This window comes from Diabrotica undecimpunctata, chromosome 4 (assembly GCF_040954645.1).
Source record: "Diabrotica undecimpunctata isolate CICGRU chromosome 4, icDiaUnde3, whole genome shotgun sequence".
NCBI classification, from domain to species: domain Eukaryota; kingdom Metazoa; phylum Arthropoda; class Insecta; order Coleoptera; family Chrysomelidae; genus Diabrotica; species Diabrotica undecimpunctata.
Genome location: NC_092806.1, coordinates 144,704,638 through 144,726,749, shown reverse-complemented (window position 1 = coordinate 144,726,749; position 22,112 = coordinate 144,704,638). Strand labels below are relative to the sequence as shown.

The 22,112-nt window shown below is 33.7% G+C and overlaps 2 protein-coding genes across 4 annotated transcripts in view; both read left to right on the top strand.

Annotated features, from left to right (window-relative positions):
• Positions 1-331: 331 nt before the first annotated feature.
• LOC140438987 (uncharacterized) lies at positions 332-3,359 on the top strand. Its single transcript, XM_072528623.1, has 3 exons — positions 332-513; positions 904-1,012; positions 1,065-3,359. The coding sequence occupies exons 2-3, from the start codon at positions 956-958 to the stop codon at positions 3,357-3,359; spliced, it is 2,352 nt and encodes a 783-aa protein (XP_072384724.1). The 5' UTR covers positions 332-513; positions 904-955.
• A 4,661-nt stretch (positions 3,360-8,020) lies between these two features.
• Positions 8,021-22,112, top strand: part of IP3K2 (Inositol 1,4,5-triphosphate kinase 2) — a 229,704-nt gene continuing 215,612 nt past the window's right edge. The window contains exon 1 of one of the 3 annotated variants that reach the window (XM_072530443.1): positions 8,021-8,210. The gene's annotated coding sequence lies outside the window, so the exon portion shown is untranslated. Of the gene's footprint in view, positions 8,299-22,112 lie in introns of all 3 variants that reach the window. The other 2 variants (XM_072530442.1, XM_072530441.1) reach the window with 2 other exon arrangements.

Here is a 22,112-nt window from a genome sequence, read left to right as displayed (position 1 = left end):
GTGGTAACCCCACGAAACGTTTCGGTATACGTGGCGTGGCACCTTCACTTTGGTGTCGGACTCGTAGGGGCAGAGGTTTCGTTATGGGCGTATGCCGAAAGGCCAGGTAGCCCAGGGTCCTGCCAGATTTTAAATTTGGAGGGCACAAATGCATTGCAATGTACCCTCTTCACCCCTAATTTTGATCCAGCCTTCTTTGACTCTATATATCGACGGTGAAGGATCAATATGTCCTATCTTCTTTTTTTTCAAAATTGAGATTTTTGGCGCAAAGTTATTAAAAAGGATAATGATGTCTTACAAAGTTTATATTTTTTCGAGAAATAGGCAACATCGCATCGTACCATCTAATTTTAAGTTGTACTATCTCTAGCGTCAACAGATCTGCAAGTAAATAATCCTATCTAAGCATTTAGTGTCTTCTCTCCATAAACTAAAGTACATGCTGGTGATTTGTCGAAGTTTTCTGTAGAAAAACGTTTATTTTTACGTTTATTTTTGTTCACGATATTGGTAAGTTGTTAATAAAAATAGTATGAAGCAAATAGTATACTTGTAGTATTGATTTACCGTTAAAATTCTAAATATTAGCTATATTAAGAGATAGATTAGGTTAGGTTAGAGATAGATAGGACATTTCGTTTTATCAGAAACTATAACTGCTAATAATTCACTCATAAGAACATTGCCAGATAGGACTTTATGCTTTTTGTCCATATAAAATTTAATTATGTATTGTAATCTTATAAAACAAACCTAGGTAAAATTAATCTGTGACAAATCTGGCTGTATGTATATTACAGTTAAAAAATACTCTACTGTAAATTAATAAATAATTACCACTCTATTTGTTGTACAATAGTACGTAAGGGTTTTTGATTTATAATAAGTAATTATTTACAGGGTGATTACTAAAAGACTGCATCCATCAGGGAGAGGAAAAAAAATTATTGAAATGGCAAGAGAGTTACAGATAGCATCAAGCGATCAATTAGCCAAAACTGTGACTAAGGTACTAATACTCTTCAAAGCAATTCTTGATTATATCTTAATTAATTTTTTAGGCAACTGATGAAATCAACGTTACTGAAACGATCACTTTAATAACTATTTTGGGGGAATCTGTAACAAGTCGGGATGTACCTATTACAGTTGATCCGATTATAACAGGACACAATATTATCCTTCAAGACGTTACTAACAGTCCTAAAGTCGGAAAAGATTTAGATCAGTATTCAGTTATTGTAGAACCATTAACTTCAAAAACAGATTCGTCAAACAAAGCTACAGACGGTGCAGAAAATAATCCAGCTCTTGACCAACTTGATGAAACTACTACTGACAATCAAAAAGCAGGTCTCGCAACTGATCAACATTTAAGTGCAGTAAAACCATCAAGTACAAATACTGATTTGTCAAATGACGTTCAAGGTCCCATAGCTGATCAGCAGTTAAGTATTGAAGGACCGTCAACTTCAAATACAAATCTAAGGGATAATCAAATATTTGTAAACAGAAGTTCATCAAATGATGGTTCAGAATATGATCCTGTTTATAATAGCCATAGCGAAGGATCTGATGAAAATTCTACAGACAGTTCTGAAGCAGAACTTGATCCCAATAATCACAATATTAATGAAGGGCGTAAAAGAAGAAATGTTGCTGATCCTAGCCAATGGAAAAGAAACAAAAATAAGAAACTCCGAATGGAAGGGAAACCTTATTTGGGATTCATGAAAGGGCAAACAGGAAAGTATGAACAGTTGAAACAAAAAGATGCTCGTCACATGCAACCCACTTGTGACAAAGAAGTGTGTAGAAAATCAAAATTTAGGTATTGTTCCGAGTTTTCAGAAGACGTTAGAAAAAGAATTTTCGAGCATTTTTGGAAAATAACTTGGGAACAAAGACATGCTTTTGTTGCAGCACATGTAAAGCATATTAATAAAATAAAAAATACTGTTCATCGAGATGACTCCAGACGTACCAAAACTTTACAGTACCATTTAAATAATGGACAAGAACAGTTACAGGTTTGCCGACAAATGTTTTTAGACACGCTTGGAATTAAGTATCGGATGGTACAATATTGGGTTAAACAAAGTTCTTTTGAAATGCCTCATGCTCCAGGTGGTAAACGGTACAAAACTGATCAGAAACTACTAGACAACATAGACTTTCTAGACAATTTTTTAAATGCCCTCCCAAAAATGCCTTCACACTATGCTAGAAAATGCTCCTCCAAATTGTATTTGGAACCTACCTTCCACAGGATAATGGATGTCTATAAATTCTACCTTAGTAAGTGTGAACAAGAAACAGTTGGATGTGTAAGCAGGACGACCTTTAGTGCAATGATTGTCAAGAAAAATATTTCAATTTTGCCCACGAAAAAGGATCAATGTAATACGTGTGCAAGCTACAGAAGTGGAAATATTATGGAGAATATTTGGCAGGATCATATTAACAAAAAGGATACAGCTAGAGCTGCAAAAGACAAAGATAAAAACGAAGCAGCAATTGGCAGTCAAATCACCCTGGAACTCGATGTTCAGGCTGTAAAACTTGCACCATTCACCCAGGCAAATGCCTTTTATTATAAAACAAAATTGTGCTGCCATAACATCACAGTATATAACGTAGCTACAAAACACGCTACTTGTTACTGGTTTTCTGAGGACCAGAACAATCAACTGGTAGCCTCTACATTCACGTCTTGTCTTATAGACTACCTTACCAAATACTGTCTCACTGATGATAGAAAACCGATAATCATATATTCGGACGGATGTACGGCGCAAAATAGAAATTGTGTTATGTCCAACGCTTTGCTAAACTTTAGCATAATGCATAATGTACAAATTATTCAAAAGTTTTTGGAAGTTGGGCATACCCAGATGGAAGTCAATTCAGTGCATGCCTGTATTGAACGAAAATTAAAAAACTGGGAAATTAAGCTTCCAAGTGATTATATTGGTATTACTAGAGAAGCCAGAAAAAACCCATCTCCGTATGAAGCAATAAACTGTAAGTTCAGTTTCTTTAAAAATTATACAAACCCTCTGAGATATTCATCGATACGACCAGGTAGAGTAGCAAAAGATCCGGTAGTTATGGATATCAGGGTTATCAATTATGATCCACAGGGCGTTATCAAGGTAAAACTGGATCATTCTAGCTCAGAATTCACTGAATTACCAATAAGGTCTAAAAAGTATCCTCCAATTGAAAATTATCCTCCGCTGTACACGCAAAGGTGTAAAATTCCTAAATCGAAATGGCAACACCTGCAGGAATTAAAATCGGTAATTCCAGAAGATTGTCACAGTTTTTACGACAATTTGTCATATTCAGAGTAAAACTTTCGTAACAAAGATGGATTCCGTATTGGCCGTGAAGTGTCATAATACTGAAATTTACAATTCTGCCTATGTGAAATTTCTATTTTATTTTTGACTTGTACCTATTTAGTTTAAAAAATACAATGTTATGTTTTAGTTTTTCGTTATTTACTGCAAAATGTTGAGTTTTTTTAATAGGTAGATAGATTCTGTTCTTAATATAAGAACAATTAGATACAAGAATATGCGCCAAATATCCTATGCGCCAAATAGTTTCACTCTGGAACTATTTTTTATAATATTAGATGGTACAATTATGAATTGTAATATGTCCTATGTATCACAAACTTTTATTTCAATTTATCCTATCTTTTAAAAGTATTACAAGAAATATTTTTTTTAAACTGCCCTTTTTACAAAAAAACCATATTAAAAAAATAAAATTGACGTGTTTTTTTTCGTACCTCGTCCATTAAAACTATATCTATAAAATAATTTTTTCGCTCTCCTGAAAAGTAGCGTTTTTTTAGATAGGACATATTGATCCTTCACCATCGATATATATATATATATATATATATATATATATATATCAATTGTTTTACCGAACGTTTTCGCCAAAGACAATTAATTTGGCTTCTTCAGCCCTGAAGAAGCCAAATTAATTCTCTTTGGCGAAAACGTTCGGCGAAACAATTGATACTCATTAGAGTCTCTATTGCAGATTTCCCCAATATTTAAGAGTTTAATATATATATATATATATATATATATATATATATATATATATATATATATATATACATATATGTATATATAGAGTATGCATATATGTATATATATGCTGAGAAGAAGAAAGAAAGACAGAAGGAGTCATGTATGGAAATAAAATGAATTATACCGAAGCCAATCAATCAAAGAAATGAAGTGACGATACCTCGGTCATATTATAAACAAAATGTCAGTCGGGCGAAGCTAAAATATTAAAAAAAATCTACGCAGATAGATGAAAAGGACCCGGTCTTGCGTGCAATTCTAACCAATCGGATAATCGCCGTGGAGACAACGTCATAAAAATATACATAAAAATAATTTGCTTAACGTAAGTCAATTTCAATAATATTTGCTAATACGTTATCATAATCTAAAAGTAGGTTTTTAGATTAATTTGAATAATTATCAGAATAAAAATTATAACAACAATCCGTTTCCTTTATTTTTGTTGATATTTTTTAATTAATATCAGATTACATAATAACCTTGCAATTTTTTTATTTTTAATTATTTTTATCAACAAAACCTTCCTATTAAATTAAGATAACAATGTAAAGGAAATGGCAAATATTACACAAACACTAGAATATACCTGTGAATATTGTTTACTTCTATGTTTCCAAACTGTTCCACGTGACAATCGAATGCTGTATATTGTCAATAGTATAAAAAAAACGTGTTATAATAATTATAAAGCACGTGCAATAACTATAATTTTTATATTCTGATACAGTCAAATAGAGTCAAGGAAGTCAAGAAAGTTCTTGGTGAAAGAAATATAAATAAAAATAAATTGCTCCCAAGGCGAAGAATTCCATAGTTTTGTACAGAAGTGAAGGAAAAATGTAAAGGAAAGAAAAACGCTTACCTAAATTTCATGTCAACCAAAATACAAAAGGCACACCATAATTTCAAGACAATTACGAAACACATGCACTTATAAGAAAAATAAAAAATGATCCCTGGGAACGCTTTTCGAAAGAAATGGAACATGAATTTTACGGTCTGCAAAAGGAAATATGGCGCTTTATAATACGTCAAAGAACGGTGGTGAGGGAACTAATAGAACCAAAACACATAGCAATGAAATAACCACATAAGCACAATGTAGGAGACCCGTGACGTCAAATTGATTTATAGTAAATCCTACATTTATTCTAATACCCATTCCATAATTCTAGAACCGCCAGCCCTCAGGAATCAGCTTGTACAGATGTAGTGGATGGGTAGATACCATGAATAGCCAAGTGGTGCCACTTGGTTATTCCTCAAAAAGAGTTTTGCGTCTACGATTCTAGTGCTTCATGCAAAATATGGTGAACTGTTTCAGTTTCTATCCCACAGAGTTTGTATCTATGAAAAATGCCCTGAATGACGCATCTTATCCAATTGGGTTTACTACAGTACTATCTACACTTCTTCTGCATGTGCCATCTCCTCTAAGAAGGTTGGCAACCATCATGGCAATTCGCACTTTCGATACCGCTGCTCTAAAGAGGTCAGCAGAAGTGCAGTTAAACCAAGCTCTCAAATTGTTTAACCAGGAGATGCGTCTTCTTCCGCGACACCTTCTACCCTGTATATACTATCTACACGGATGTCTCCAAATCAGAAGACGGTAGAGGATGTGCCTTTTACATCCCCATAGAGAAGGTAGAAAAAATGTTCAAATTAAAAGCAAATATTTCCATATTTAGTGCGGAAGCAATTGCCATATTCAAGCCCTACTTTTTGTTTCTAACAGGGAATCCTCCGTTATTATTGCTTCAGATTCCATGTCAGTTCTCACAGCCATTAACCAACCTTTTTTTCAAATCACATACTCCAATCCCTACATAATATTAATAAAAAAATTAGTAAAACACTTAAAGAAAATAAAAAAATTGTAATATTTATATGGGCTAAAGCATACAGTGGAATTAAACATAATGAACATGTGGACCAACTAGCCAAATTAAGTATTTATTCAGTGGATTCACAGAATATCTACTTAGTATTTCTGATTTGGTTGCTACACGCAAGACAGTCTTGAAATGTAAATGGAGTGATCTATGCTCTGAGTTTTGTTTTACCAACCCAAATAGATACACTTCTTTACACACAACTGTCCCTGTTTCACATTGGCATAGAGCTTATAATGACCCTAAAATTTGGACATGCTTGTTTTCCTGTTCATCTTGCAAGAATTCATGTGATTGAGAGTAAAAACTGTGTGGAATGTGGAGTAGAAGGCGACCTAGATCATATAATTTTTGGTTGTGCCAATTATAATTTGAAATCTACCTTATTATATAGGTAATAATATAGTTTATATTACCGGTAAATCTCCGTTTAAAGTTTTATCTGCCCTAGCGACTCAAAATAGATTCATTTACGATTGCATAATCGATTTTTTGACCAAATGTGATATTTTTCTTTAGTTAAAAAAAAAATTGTTTTTACTTTTTACCTTTGTTTTTTCTCCTTTATATGTTTAATCCTATTAACCGTGGCCTAGTTTTCCTGTGTATGTTATATATTATAATGTCCTGATGGGCCCCTGGACGTAAAGCTAGTGACCATGTTAATTGTATGTGTTTATGGATATATATCTGTATGTATATATATTTTTTCTCTTCTTTTCATTAATTGTTGTACTGATTTCCCAACTTTAAATTTATCTATTTTAGTCTATTCGATTGCAAATAATTCAAAAACTTTTTACTACTCCTAATGAGATTAAAAGATCATGTAACTGGCTGTATGGCAAACTGCCGAAGCCATATAAAAAAATGTCCAGTAGCTGTACAGCATATGATTGAATGCCCTCTTCATTTCTACGGAAGAGCCACCAACAATATACCAGAAGAAGCAAATAAACTAAAGATATCTTAAACTATAATGTATTAAATACAATCAAATTCCTTAAGGACATACGTTTATTACATAAAATTTAATATTTATATATATTATTTTGTAATTTATAATTTATTATTTGCAATTTAGTATATTTTGTTACTGTAAAATCTGTAAAACCCGCTAACAACCTTTAATGGTTGATGCGGCTATTCTAAATAAAAAGAAAATTGTAGTGTTGCTAGTTTACGACATACAACACCCTTTGCACCCTTTGCACCCCATCCAAGATGGCGAGTATTACAGAACTCCACTTCGGAGTGCTGTAAAATTCAGAGAAATTAATGAAATTAAACAAATTGTAAAGAAAATTATTTTATAAAAAGCCCCTATATTAATGCTCTAATATCATTTTATTGTAAAATAACGGGAAAAAAATAAAAGACCTAAAAGAAAATTTGTTCAAAAAAATTATTTTTGTTAATAACTTTTTTATTTTCAATTTTACGATAAAAAGTAATGTACTTAAGTTGTAGAAAATTTAATTTGCTACAAATAATGTGTTATAAAATTTTCTGTAGGGTTGCTAATTTACAAGATACAACGAGAAAACCTTTTGCCCCCTTTTCCAAGATGGCGACCGGGGGGCAAGGGTAGCGACCCCACAAACTTGAACTTAAGGTTATACTAACCACCTCCGCTTATCAAAAACATAAAATTGCGTCCTCTCAAAAATGTAATCTAATGTAATCTACTACGTGCCAATCCAACAAATTTTTATTAATTGGTATTAATTTGTTAGGTAATTACGTTATTAATTTTAAGTATATTTTTATTGCATAATCAAAAATAAATAAATGTTAAATTTCGGAAGCTTCTTTTTCCATCACGTCAATCCGATAAAACTACTCTTCCAGGGTACCTTGTTCGACCCAATACCAACCAACCCGTTATCTTAACTGCCTCTTTCTTCGCTAATCCGACAAAGTATCCACCAGATCGGTAGTAAAATAAGGCGGTATCTTATGTTTTAGTTGTAGATTCGCATGTGTTGGAGCGGGAAAGGGTTCATTCTACGCTCAGTATAAGCTTACGAGTTTTCTCTTAGTATTTACTCAAATCTCGCGAAGCGTGCTTCGGGACTCCGGTTCTCGTGCTCGGACGCGCCATTGGTCGAGACAACGTTGCAGGAACGCTTTTGGTTGGTTGAAATTACGCGGGTTTTGTGTTATGTGAATGACGAGGTTTAGTTTTTTTAATGTGAGGTTGATATTTTTGATGGCATCATTTATTATTATGGTTTAAACTTGCCCGGAATTTATATTACCTATTATCTATTTCAATTGAGGTAACTATTATCTGAATCAAAAACATTTTGGTCTATTTCGCGGTATTTTGTTTTTGATATTTGATTATTTTACATACAGTATAATAAGCGAAAAGAAACAATAATTCTTCATTTTTAAATAGAGAAAGAATAAGTACATATTAAAAACAATTAAAACTTAAGGGTTTAAAAAGTAATACTGCTCTCCTAAGCCAAGATGACGTAACTCAAGGTTTGGTTAATCTACTGAGATAATTAACAGTTTAGTAAGTTGTTTTCAGCACAAGATATTTTTTGTTATTTTTTCTAGTATCTTTGGATATAAACTAACCGAGAAGATGCAAAATTAGCACTAACATGCTTTGAAAAAAAAATGTGTATATTTAACAGAAAAATGAGATACCTACTTTTATTTTGCTTAAGAAATTGATATCAGTTAGATTAGTAACGTTATTGCAATGATATTTACATTCAATCATTACCTTGTATTTGTATCACACAGATACTATCAGGAAGAACTAAATAAAAATTGATCATGCAGTTACCTTAGCTTTATTACCTTTATTTTCTATTAAAGAACATATGCAAAGCTCTCAATTTTGAACAAATGACGCATATCAATAGTATGAAAATAAAGTGTCTGTAAATAAAACCTAAAGTGAAATATACCATTAAATTTTCCCAAAACTGCAACCCGGTCTTCACGACCTCTCCCATATTGCAAAGTATGTTATTTTTTTTTTCTAAAGCGGTATTCAATTAAGCTTTTCACGCATTGTGGGCTTTGGTAATTCATCATTTTTTGTAACTTTAGAGTTTAAAAAATTAATTTTTAAGTATTTATCATCAAAATCGTTTTTATACTTCATTTTGTAGCATGTTTTGCAAATAAGATCTGGGATTAATCTTACCAAGTTTATAATGAGATGAATAATTTTCCCAAATGAAAAAAATCTCCAATTTCAATGGTAAGATTTCCGTATGACGAGTAATATTTTGGACAGTTTGCACAAAATCTTGAAAGCCATATAACTTTCTCATTCTCTTAATCTATAACATACGACAACACGTTGTGATTTAACGAATCAGCTGCCATAAAGGTATGACCTGGTTTGAAATATTAATTAATTTCGTCTGCAGCAATTCAATTTGAATTTACCATATAGAGTAAAAATGAAAAGAAGGATGAGTTTTTATTTTGGGCTGCGAAATTGTCGTTTCTGCTGCGTCTATCTTTGATTTGAAGAAGTTGTAGATCGCGCTTATAATTTGATCTTTATTTCGCCCAAATAAAGCCTCATGCTAGAGAGCAACAAAAGGTCTGCAATTTTTTTGTTTTTCCCCCAATGGAACAAAGCTCTCAATGTATAGGGTTCGGCGGTTAATGAAAATTTCTAATCTTGGCAGCATTATTATCTTCTACAAATCTGCACATTATGTTATACTAGTTGCATCAGTGCTGTTTTAGTCTTTTTCGACATCTTCACGATATTTTGCACGTGATTTAGTGGCTCTTTCTGTGTGAAACTTCCATTCTATGCATTCATCACATTCACTGTCAATGGTATCTTTTTTATGGATTGGAATGTGCAAATTGAAAGTTTCACTTTAGCATTCTTCATATTCCAATTTTACAATAGAAATATTGAGTTGCTCTGCCAGCACCCTACGTTTTAAACCTGGTAAATCAAATAATTTTTGAATACTCACAACTTTGCAACAAAATCGTACCCTACCTCGCTGATTTTCAGACCGCCTATTCACCCTTAAGCATAAAATACGCATGTCTAGATTATTTTGTATCATTCCCTGAACCAAATTAACTTATCTCTTAGATAGGTTAATTTTGCTTAGGAAAATAAAGTTACGTCAAATTCCACAAGTTTTTATATATATATATATATATATATATATATATATATATATATATATATATATATATATATATATATATATATATATATATATATATATATATATATATATATATATATTTTTAGGGATTCTACAGTATTCACTGCCTTCCCTCGCTCAACCGTTTCCATCTCTCTCTGTTGTTCCATTCTCCATCGTTTAGTCCTCTCTTACTCATGGCGTCGTCTACTTCGTTCCTCCAGGATTTTCGGGGTCGTCCTCTTTTCCTCCTTCCTATGGGGCTCCATTCGGTTATTTTCTTTATCCATCTGCTGTCGCTAGTTCTTCTTGCATGTCCATACCACTTTAGTCTTTTTTGTTCTATATATGTTAGTATGTCTGTTTCTATTGATGTTCTTTGCTTTATTTCGTCATTACTTCTCCTATCCATTCTTGTTACTCTGCAGCATCTTCGCAGGCATTCCATCTCTGTTGCTACTATCTTACTGCTGCTAACAAGTTTTTACAGCTGTTTATTATACATTATGTATTTTATTAGCAGTTTAAAAGCGACTTTATGTGAGATACGTCTGTTTTGCTTAGTAAATTTGATACGTATAAGTACGAAGACTGTATACAACCTTTGACGCAAAATTGGCAAAATATTTTGTCTTAGGAGGACAGAATAAGTAACATAGTCATAAAATCAAATATTTTGTTCTAAAACTGGGTACTCAGAATCAGTAAAAGTGTTCTTTACCACCCTCAGCTCTTGTGTGTATCCGACTTGTTTGTATAGTCGAAACATTGGCGCCCCTTTTAGAGTCGAGGAGTTTAAGAAGTAGGTTGTTACAGGATGCTACACCTTCAGAGAGGTCTTTTGGCAGTGTGCTTTTTAATTAAGTGGTATGCCTAGCTTTACTCCGAAGTATATTGGCTGTTATGCTCCATCTGCCAGGACAAGCAAACCTGTAGTAAACGCTTGAAGAGCGTTTTCAACTTAATTATCTTACCAAACTCTTACAATACGACCTTCATTACTCCATGTTTCATCCAGATAAAAAATATTGGTGCCTGTTAGTTCTCGTATCAGTTTTCGAATTTCTCTTACATATCACCTCTTCCAACAAATTACTTCTGCTTACTGTATAAACACAAATTTTCCATCATGCTTTTTCCAAACTCATACTTCTTTGTTCTTTTTCCAAAATCTGTATATTTTCAAAATCTAAACATTGACTATTTTGTAGAGAATGCTCAGCTAAGGCTGTAGTGTTTAATTGGTTGCTTGTACAATATATTTTTGAGCAACAGCCCTTCCATGTAGATATTGGTGTATTTGCCAAAATATGTTGAGTTTCTTCTTCTTCTTAATTTTATAACTCGGGGTGAGTCTTCGCTGCATCCACTATAGCCCTGCATCTTGTACGATTATGCGCTTTCATTTGCCATTGTTTTACCCTAAACCTAGATAAATCAGCTTCAACATCATCCTTCCATCTTTTTCTGGAACGGCCTGCTGATCTGCTACCGTCTGGTCTCTAAAAAAACACTCTCTTATGCACTCAGTCTTCCTCGGATCTTACCACATGACCTGCCCATCTTATCTGGTTAGCTTTTTTATGCCTGACGATGTTTTTAGTATTATAGAGGTCACCAACTCAGCATTACGGCGTTTTCTCCATTCTCCTGCCAATTCATCTCATCCAAATATCATTATGTAAACCTTTCTTTTAAATACCATCAGCTCATTTATTTCCCGCTGATGTAAAGTTCATATTTCACTTCTATATTTCTATATTTCTATATTTTCTATATTTCACTTCTATATGCAATATCCTTGCTAAGACCACCTTTTCTATGTGGTCATCTGTGATTACCGCCCACAGAAATTTAAACTCTTCTTTTGCTACGTTGTACTAAGTTGTGGTCATTAATAATTATGTTCTGTCTAACTCTTGGTCTTGGATTTTTGGTTACTAAGAATTATTTTATCTTCTCTTTATTGTCCGTCTGAGAGAGAGATCTAGACTACCAGTTTCCTCCTTGAGTTGTAAAAACACGAAATTGGTGCAACATACGTTGTAACTCATCTTCACTTTGAGAGAGTAGTATTGCGTCGTCTCTCCATCGCAGATTATTTTAAGTTGTTTTTCTCCCATACTTTTTTAGTTTTTATTTTTTTTATTTCATTCATAATCAGGTTAAACAATAGAGGACTCAGGAAATGTTCCTGTCTTATCTACTTGCCAGCTTTAATAGGGTCAGTTAGTTCTTCTTCTACTTTTATTTTTATTGTGTTGTTTTGGAAGATATTTTCGGTCGTTTTGATTATTCCTAAAGATATCTTAACCACAAAAACAATCCCACGGATGATATTGTTAAAGAAATGTGTTAATTTCATTGGGTACTGATTTATCCTTTAAAATTAGGAAATGTTGGATTGTAACTGAATTTTGCTGAAATGCTTTAGTCATATATTTACTTTAGGGTATTTTGCTGGTGTATTTTCTTTGCAAAGCTTTGCAAGAATCTCTTCCTAATTTACTTTAGATTGGCTTTTATTTCATTGTATTCTGTTTGATCACTATTTGCTTTTTGTAAATTTTTCTGATGTTAGACTTTAAGGGGTACCATTTTACTGTATTTTTCCTGTAGCCATACTTCCTTTGTTTAAGTTGTTTGTGTTATTATTGTTTGCGCTTCTTTTCCATTATCTTTATTGTTTTGTCTGTAAATCGAGGATTCTTTCTTTTAAGTTTGCCTCTTTGTTTTGGATTTAGATTAACCTGCCTTTGTTTTGACATGTTTAGTTTCTTCATATATCTTTACGTCTAGTTTGATATCGACATTTTCCGGTATTACTTTTTTCTGTAATTGCACTTTTTGAATTTTATATTAACTTTCCATCCTAACTGGTATCAAATGATGCTTACAATGTCACAACTTGGGTTAGCTTTTTAACTAATTACTCTGCTTTTAAAGTTGACTTCTCAACCTAACTATGGAAGAATTGCAATGACAACCGTGTTACTTTATGGAAAGTGTATAAAAAATTTAAGGTTATGGCATTTTTTCTACACTCATTTCGACTTTTTTTACCTCAAGCATTAACATCTATTTTTTTTGGATAGAAATCGGTGAAATCGGAAGTAAAAACCTATAATTTTGAATTTTGTCCACTTTCTGATTGTTCCATTTTCATTGTTTAACAGTACTAACATGAAATTATCTACTATCATTAAGATAATTGAATAAATAACCACATTCCATCTGATATTATTCCGATGACATAGTATTGTTAGTTCAAACATTTTTTATATCATTCCGACAAATTTAGTAATTACTGCGGAAAATATACGAATTCTACGAGCCATTGTTTAAAATATGAGATAGAACGCTTATTCACAGGGTCACAATTTAGGCCATGTGTTAAAAATAGACCGAGATGATCACTCTTTTTTAATATAATAAATACTTATACTTTTTGTAAGTGAAAATTTTTTCACTGAGGAACATGAAATAAAAATTTGCAAATTGGCTTTTTTGGTACATCTAACCAAGAAACATTACTATTTTTAAAATATTACTACAGATTACCATTAACTATTTAAATAAAATACATAAAAATGTTGCTTCCTCACTTATTATGAATAGTTTTTATTGGAGTATTGTAAGGAGTTTTTTGTCAACAAAAATTTAAATGAGAATGTTCGCATACATATTCTGTAGCGCCCAAATTTTACCAGCTGTCACATTGGTTCCTTTTTATATTTTTTTTAAATTAATCTTATATAAATCTAAACTGATTTTCGGATCTTTCGGTTTCGTCCGATAGTCGTCTTCCAGTTATTCTCTTCCATATTTCTTGGCGTGGAAGTAGTTTTACAGCCCAGTAGAATATGCATTGTTGAACACAAGTAAACTTGTTTTTCTAACTATATTAAACAAACCTATTAGCCAATTTATCAGGGCCAAAACTAGAAGATTATATATACCACTAAGGCATAATACTTAGCTATATTTTGGATAATGTAGTTGATATTTCACATCACGTTTCCTATTAGGAAGTTTTATTTATTCAAAATATTTTATGCATTTATCAACGTAGATTGCACCTCTGTACGCTTACCACTGAAGTGGGAAATATTCTGGAGACATCAGCCTTCACTAATTTGTGCTTTGTGCACACACTGCTTTTACATAATATTTATATATTTGCATGTGCTATTGCTCTAAGCTCAAACATTCGCAATTTATACTAGGGCGATCCGATAAGTACTTTTTCGTAAATTAACAGAAATTTTGGAAAAGTGGCGATATATTTCTTAACATAGTCTATTTTTAGCTCGTTACACTTGACCCAGCAATGCTCCAACTTTTTTAATCTGTCTGAAAAATGCGTTTTCTCAAGGTCTGCAAAAAGTTTTAAAACAAAAACAAGTCACGTGGGGCCAAATCTAGAGAATATGGTGGATAATGCAACAGATCGCAGCCCAATTCGACCAATTTCACTATGGCGACAGCGGAGGTATGAGCGTGTCTGTTGTCATGGTAGAAGAGCACTTTTTCTTCGCTAATGGGGTCGTTTTTTCTGCAATTCGGCGTCGAATTAGCCCAATAACTCGGCGTAGTGGAGCTGTGTGACCGTTTTGCTGTTCTCCAGGTAGTCGACGTAGATAACTTCCTGTGAATCCCAGAAAATGGTGGCCATTACCTTTCCGGCCGATAGGACAGTCTTCGCCTCCTTCGGAGAACGTTTGACGGGTGCCGCCACTGTTTAGACTCTTTGTTGGTCCCTGGTAGATACCAATGGATTCATGTTTCGTCAATGGTTACAAAACGATGTAAAAATTCTTTCAGATTACGCTTGAATAGCATCAAACATTGCTCTAAAGTGGTTTCACGGTTAAGCTTGTTATCCGGTGTGAGCAAACGCAGCAATTATCGCGCCGACAGCTTTCTAATGTCCAAAATTTCACGAAGGCTATGACATACGCGGTCTTTTCAGATGTCTACTCTCCCAGCTATCTCGCGTAACTTTATTTGACAGTTTGCCAATATGAGATCGTGGATTTTTGTCACGTTATCCTCCGTGGTAGCCGATTTCGGGGCACCTGGGCGTGGCTTATCAAAAACGTGCGATTACGTTGAAACTCGTTAAACCAATTTTTGTGCATTGCCATTGAAGGAGCACAGCCATCGTACACAGCATCCAAGCGCCCTTTGATTTCCCTTGCAAAAACAAGAATCGAATCACTGACCGATATTGCTCTTTTTCCATTTTTCTATAATCCGCGAACACGCCCGCTTTCATACGCAGTCGAAACAAAAGTACGAGTCCGATTCGGCTGAAATATTGACATTAGCCGTCTACGAGAATATATTACACGATAGTAGATTTCTCTTGAGATAGTAGCCCCATCGGGCGGTGAGGCTACGTAGTCAATATACCTACGGAGGTATAGGATTACCTACTTACAAATTTTCTGTTGCCAAATCCACCTGTTGAAAAAAAAAACAATCCTTCAAGTCTCGTGACGGAATATAGAGATAGATTCTTATTTATGAGCATTAGTTATTATACCATGCAGCGTCCTCTCGAAGGACATACCCTCGATTTCTTATTCTAATTAAACAAAGAAAAACCATGAAACCATGGAGACAATGTCTTTAAAACGATCTAAGTCAGAAGATCGTACTAAGTCTGAAGGGATTGACCGGACCGAGAAATCGACGAGCAACACCTCCCAGTAATAGATGGAGCAAACTCTCTGCAAGATTTCAATAACTTTAAAATACCACAAAATTTACGAGAAGGCTATGGAAGCATTCAAGGGAGAGTTATTTCCATCAATGCATAAATTTTTAAGTTAAATTATAAAAAACATCGAAAACTGGGTTAAAATTAGACAGTTTTCGAGTAATTTCGAATTTCTGAAAACTCACCTAATAGACATATTAGGTGAGATTTTAAAAGTTCAAAATTGCCTGAAAACTCATTTTGACCCAGTTTTTCTTTTTATAGTTTGACTTAAAAAATATGTTAATAATGATATTCAAAAAGGACTTTTACTTAAAAAATTACTTTTAATCGGATATCAGCGGATTCTACCTACTTTATTTTATATTTTGTTTTTCTAAAATTAAAGTTGGTAGTCGGATACGAGACAGACGATTGACGTAACTTGATAGTTTCCTGTAAAATGTAGATGAGCGGAAATCATTTGAGTATAATTAGCAATGCAGTGTTTATATCGTTCGCTTAATTTTTATGTATATAATGAGCAGTACAGTTCTAATGTTTTATTATTGGTGGGTGAACAAAAGGACAAAAGAATTAAAAATAGATCTAGACCATAGGATCAGACACTAAAGTGACTTTTATAACAGATGTAAAATATTAAAGCATGTTTTAAAAATAATACCTAATTATCTCACCATTTGTGACCATTTTGTAAAGGTCTAATAGCTTCGAGACTGAACCTTCCATATAGCTCTTTACCGGTGGCTTGCCGTCGCCTAATGAAAAGAACCGCATCATCATCTGTCTACTATGGCTTTGACTGTTTTCCTGTCTTTGCCCTGGTGATTTCCTTCACCATTTCAGAGATTTGTGTGCTACTCACTTTCTTGTAGCTGTTGTTGTTACTGCCTTTGCAATGCTGCAGAAGGGTTTCGGTTCAATGAATGGCAATAATGAGCCTTGTTTGGCCATTTCATCTGCTTTTTCATAGCCTTTATGACCTTCGTGCCCTGGTACCCAGGCTACCATTACCTTGCTATGGTTTTCTAGTTTATTTAGGACACCAATACAATCCCATACTAGCTTAGAATTGACCTCTATAAAATTGCCTTAAGCGCTGCCTGGCTATCTGTCAAGATGGAAATTGAACGATGCGTTTTTTCTGTCTTTCTACTTCTTCTACGCGAAATGTATCCCTTGCTTTGTCCCTACTATACCGGCTCCTACACCCTTAGATGTTTTTGAGTCATCAGTCTACTAGCATCTCCTTGTATGGGTACACCTTTCTTTCAGTCTTCCCTGTCTGATATATTAGTTTTGCATTTATTGTCAAAGCTATCTCGTAGCTGCGGCATCGATAGGTTGCCCCATTACGATATCTGCTTTTATCTCCTCGATTAACTTTCTATTGTCAGAACTGTGCATCTGGCTTATGTGTTGATGATCACAGATCTGGCTTCGACCTGTATAAAGATAAGAAGTGGTAGAAGATTCAGCAGGACTTTCAACGCCACTGTAGGAGTTATTTTATGGCCTCCGTAATTCACATGCATGCTAGCCCTGTCTGTATTACTTAACAGCCTTATTGCTTTTACTTGCTGCGTCTTTGTCCACCACGTCACAGACCCATAGGTTATCATTGATCTAATAAACCTTGTGTATAACCAAAGGGTCATTTTGGGATTAAGCCCCCAGTTTTTTAGCACACATTCTTCCACATCTGCCCAAGGACATCCAGCAAGGTTCCCCAAAGTAGTGGTGGTGGAACTTATCCTTGTGGACTGCCTCCACCTGCTCTTGCTTTGATCATTGCTGACATTGTTAACATTATTAAATGCCCCTACAATATCTAAAAAAGTCCATTGCTTTTTCTTTGTTTTCTATTGTTTTGATTTACCTTTTAGCACTTCGTCTCTTATGTACCTATCGAGAAGTCTTTCCAGCATTTTTAATAAAAAAAAGACAGGCTTATTATTCTATATGACTTTGGTCTAATACTTTATCTACCCTGGGCAAGTATATGACTTTAATTTTTTGCCCTATTTCCGGTACGACCCCAATGCTAAACTGGATTTAAGGATCTTGCATATGTATGGTATCAATACTTCTATTCCCATATGCAAAAGCTTGTTATATCTAACTCCATGGCTTCTAAACAAAAACATTTATTTTTGAATCAAATTATTTTAAAGATGAAGAAAAATTATTGATTACACTAATCAGTAGGTACTGCTTTTCTGGTAAAAATTTCCGTTTGTAGTAATAGAAGTCCACTATTATGGTTTTGTATGTAATAGCGCTAAATATAAACTTGAAATTAATATTGGAAGTGGCGCCCCTACAATATATGTAAATTTCCTATTCCCACGTAACGCTGTTTGGAAAACTGTTTAACACCTCGACAAGTGAAAGAAAGTTGCCTAATGGGTAAATCAAATTAACAAATATTAGTAGATACATTTCTTGTGTTAATTTTATTACCTCTCTGGTTAGTTCTCCAACCAGTAGTAGATAGTAGATAGATTTTTGTACTTTTTGGAAGTGTCAATGATAGGAACTATTTAGTTTAATCTAATTTTTGTGTGGACAATTATTAAAAACAGTTTTAATATTGTTCGATTGGTCCTAACTGTAACATTTGGTGACCTATGAGATCGCGAGATATAGCTCCAAACGGTTATTTCATCTAAAATCCAAAATTTATTCTTCCCAAAAATTTACAGATATTGAAGCATTAAAAATGCATTCTGACTAATGTTAGACGAGAATTTTACAATCGTTTGGGATACTGCTTTACAAAATGGTGGATTGTTTAAACATTTGATATATGTACATTTTTAAAATTTTTTGAGTTGTTGAATAACTTGGAATTGACCTAAACAAAGATCTTGCAGTGTTGCTGGGTGTTTGAATATAACAGGATTGTTGAGTTTTCCTCAACCGAGTATATTTTATTAACTTTATATTGCTTTAAAAAAAATTAAAAATATACATTGCTTGCATAAATTAATTAAACGCTCTGTGATTGGCAGTGACCTGTGGTGTAGGAAACCAAACATATACCTATTTATATTGCCACTAAAAAATTAATTTAAAATGAAGTAGCCGCTGTTAGTACTATCTGTCATTGTATGTCATTATTTATTTTATTGTTTAAAATTCTCTGTATTTGAAAAATCAAAGGATGGATATTGACGAAGAGTTTAATTTAACTCCACCAGAATTTAACTTCTTATATCACAGAATTTACAGAGGTCCAAGAAGACTTAAATATAAATTTGTCAAAATGCTATCTTCTTCTTCTTAAAGTGCCTATCCGTTCCGGATGTTGGCGATCATCACGGCTATCTTTACTTTATTTATTGCAGCGCGGAACAGTTCAGTGGTAGTCGTGTTATACCACTTTCGCAAATTTTGAAGCCAGGAAATGCGTCTTCTTCCCGGTCCTCTCTTACCATTCACTTTCCCTTGAAGAATCAGCTGGAGAAGGCCGTAACGTTCTGGATTTCTCATTACATGTCCTAGATATTCCAACTTTTTAGTTTTGACGGTCATGAGAATTTCACATTCTTTCCCCATTCTACGCAGGACCTCCACATTAGTAACTCTGTCAACCCAGAATATACGTAAGATGCGCCTATAACACCACATCTCGAAAGCTTCGAGCCGATTCATAGATGCAACAGTCAGTGTCCATGCTTCCATTCCGTAGAGCAGAACTGTGAATATGTAGCAGTTCAATAGACGGCATTTTGTTTTTAATGATATGTCTCGACTGTTGAAAATGGTTCTCATTCTAACGAATGCTGCTTTTGCTTTTATTATTCGCTGTTTAATTTCTGTTGAGTGGTCCCATTGGCTATTTAAATTGGTGCCTAGATATGTATATTGCTCGACTCTTTCGATATTCTGTTGGTTGATTGTAAGTTGAGCGTTTAGTATTGGTTTTTTACTAATTGTCATAAATTTGGTTTTCTTTATGTTAAGAGCTAGTCCGTATCTGTTGCTGACTTCTGTTATGCGATTTGTTAATATCTGTAAGTCATTCAGATTATCGGCAAAAACTATAGTGTCATCTGCATATCTAATGTTATTCAACCATTCACCATTTATTAGTATTCCTTTCGCACAACCGTCTAAAGCTTCCTTAAATACCCATTCAGAATAAATGTTGAACAACAATGGAGACAAAATACAGCCCTGTCGTACTCCACGTTCTATTGCAATTTTATCAGTTAACTGGTCTTCTATTTTGATTTTGGCCGTTTGATTGTAGTAAATGTTTCTGATAATTCTAAGATCTTTGTTGTCAATTCCAATTTCTTGCATTAGAGTCATTAATTTGTCATGTTTTACTCTGTCAAATGCCTTCTGGTAATCTATAAAGCATACGTATATGTCACAATTCACATCCCTGCATCTCTGAAATAGCACCTGTACAGCAAAAAGGGCCTCCCGTGTTCCCAGAGCATCACGAAATCCGAATTGTGTTCTTGTTAGTTGTTCCTCACATTTTGTATATATTCTTTTGTGAATGACCTTTAGAAATGTTTTAAGTAAATGGCTCATAAGGCTTATAATTCTATAGTCTTCGCACTTTCTCGCATTGGGTTTTTTTGGAAGATTTATAAAAGTTGACACTAACCACTCTTGGGGAACCACGCCCGTATCATATATACTGTTAAATATATTTGTCAACCATTTTATGCCATCATAGTCCATAAGTTTTAAGAATTCTGAGTGAAAATTATCAGGGCCTACTGCTTTACCATCTTTGGTGCTTTTGATGGCATATTTTACTTCTTCGACTGTAAATGGTGGTCCAGATTCGCAATTGGTGTTTGTTGTAATACCAGTGTTACTTCGTATATCTTCAAAAGTTTTTTCTACGTATTTAATCCAAATATCTCTTTTATGCTCTATTTCCAGTACTATGTTTCCCTGATTATCTGTTAGGAATCCAGTGTTCTTGTGTTTATATAAGCCTGCCGCTTCTTTAATCTTTTTATGGAGGTTAAATGAATCATATTTTTGTTTTAATGACTCTATCTCTGTACACTTCGAGCTAAACCAATTTTCTTTTGCTATTTTAATAGCCCTTTTTATTTCGTTATTTATGTTGTTGTAGTAATTCTTATTATCTTTAACGTTTCTTCTGTCTTCCATCATACATAGAATCTCCTCCGTCATCCATTCCTTTTTATTTGTTCTTTCAGGTTTTAAGTATTTCTCTGTTATTTCTTGACTTACTTTGTGCAAATTTTCTAGTTCTACATCTGTGTTATCTGTTTCTGTATGGGCCCATGGTTTTTCTGTACGAGCCCACGTTTTTTCTTTTAGACGTTTTTGGACCTTTTCCTTTACTGTTTTATTTTTCAGTTGGTTAATATCGTACTTCTTAATTTTTGGTCTTTGAACTTTCTTTAAACTAAGTTTCATTTTGGCGATAAGTGGATTGTGGTCCGAATTTATGTCGGATCCCGGGTACGCTTTAACAGATGTTATAGAGTTTCTAAATCGTTTGTTAATAAGAATATAGTCTATTTGATTTCGTACTGTGTGATCTGGAGTATCCTGGGGAGATTTCCACGTATATAGTCGTCTTGAAGGAAGATCATAAAAGGTGTTTGTCACTACGAGCTGTTCTTCAGTTGCAAATTCAATCAAACGGTCTCCGCGTTCATTACGTTCCCCTAGACCAAAGGATCCCACTAAATTTCCACTTTGTCCTTTGCCAACTTTGGCATTAAAGTCTCCCATTATTAGTGTTATTTCGTTTTTCCGAATCCTTTTGACAATATTAGTAAGGTCATTGTAAAATTCTTCTATGATTTCTTCTGGGGCGTCCGCTGTAGGAGCGTATACTTGAATAATGTTTGTTTTTATGGGAGTTGTGTTTAGCTGAACTAGGAGCATAATTTCTGATACAGGTACAAAGTGACTGACACAGTCACAGACAGACACAAAATGCTATACAGCAGATAATCATTTATCAATATCTTCCTTTAATTTCAGTAATTGTACCATTTCGAATATTAATGTTTACTATAATAAAACTACCACTAAGAAAACTTTGAATAAAGTCAATGAAAGTTGAAAAAAATTGTTGTTTATCGTTAAGTAAATAAATATTTAAACTAAGATATCTTTATTTCTAAAAAGTACGGTCGACGGAAAAGTTTTGTAACGAACTCGTGAATTAAAATGGAGATTAACAATCTCGAACATTAACGCG

Bases quoted from the DNA above. Each gene is read 5' to 3' on its own strand.
- LOC140438987 (XM_072528623.1), top strand. From the start codon at position 956: ATGGCAAGAGAGTTACAGATAGCATCAAGCGATCAATTAGCCAAAACT. The intron at 1,013-1,064 runs GTACTAATACTC...TTAATTTTTTAG, and splicing joins TAGCCAAAACTGTGACTAAG to GCAACTGATGAAATCAACGT.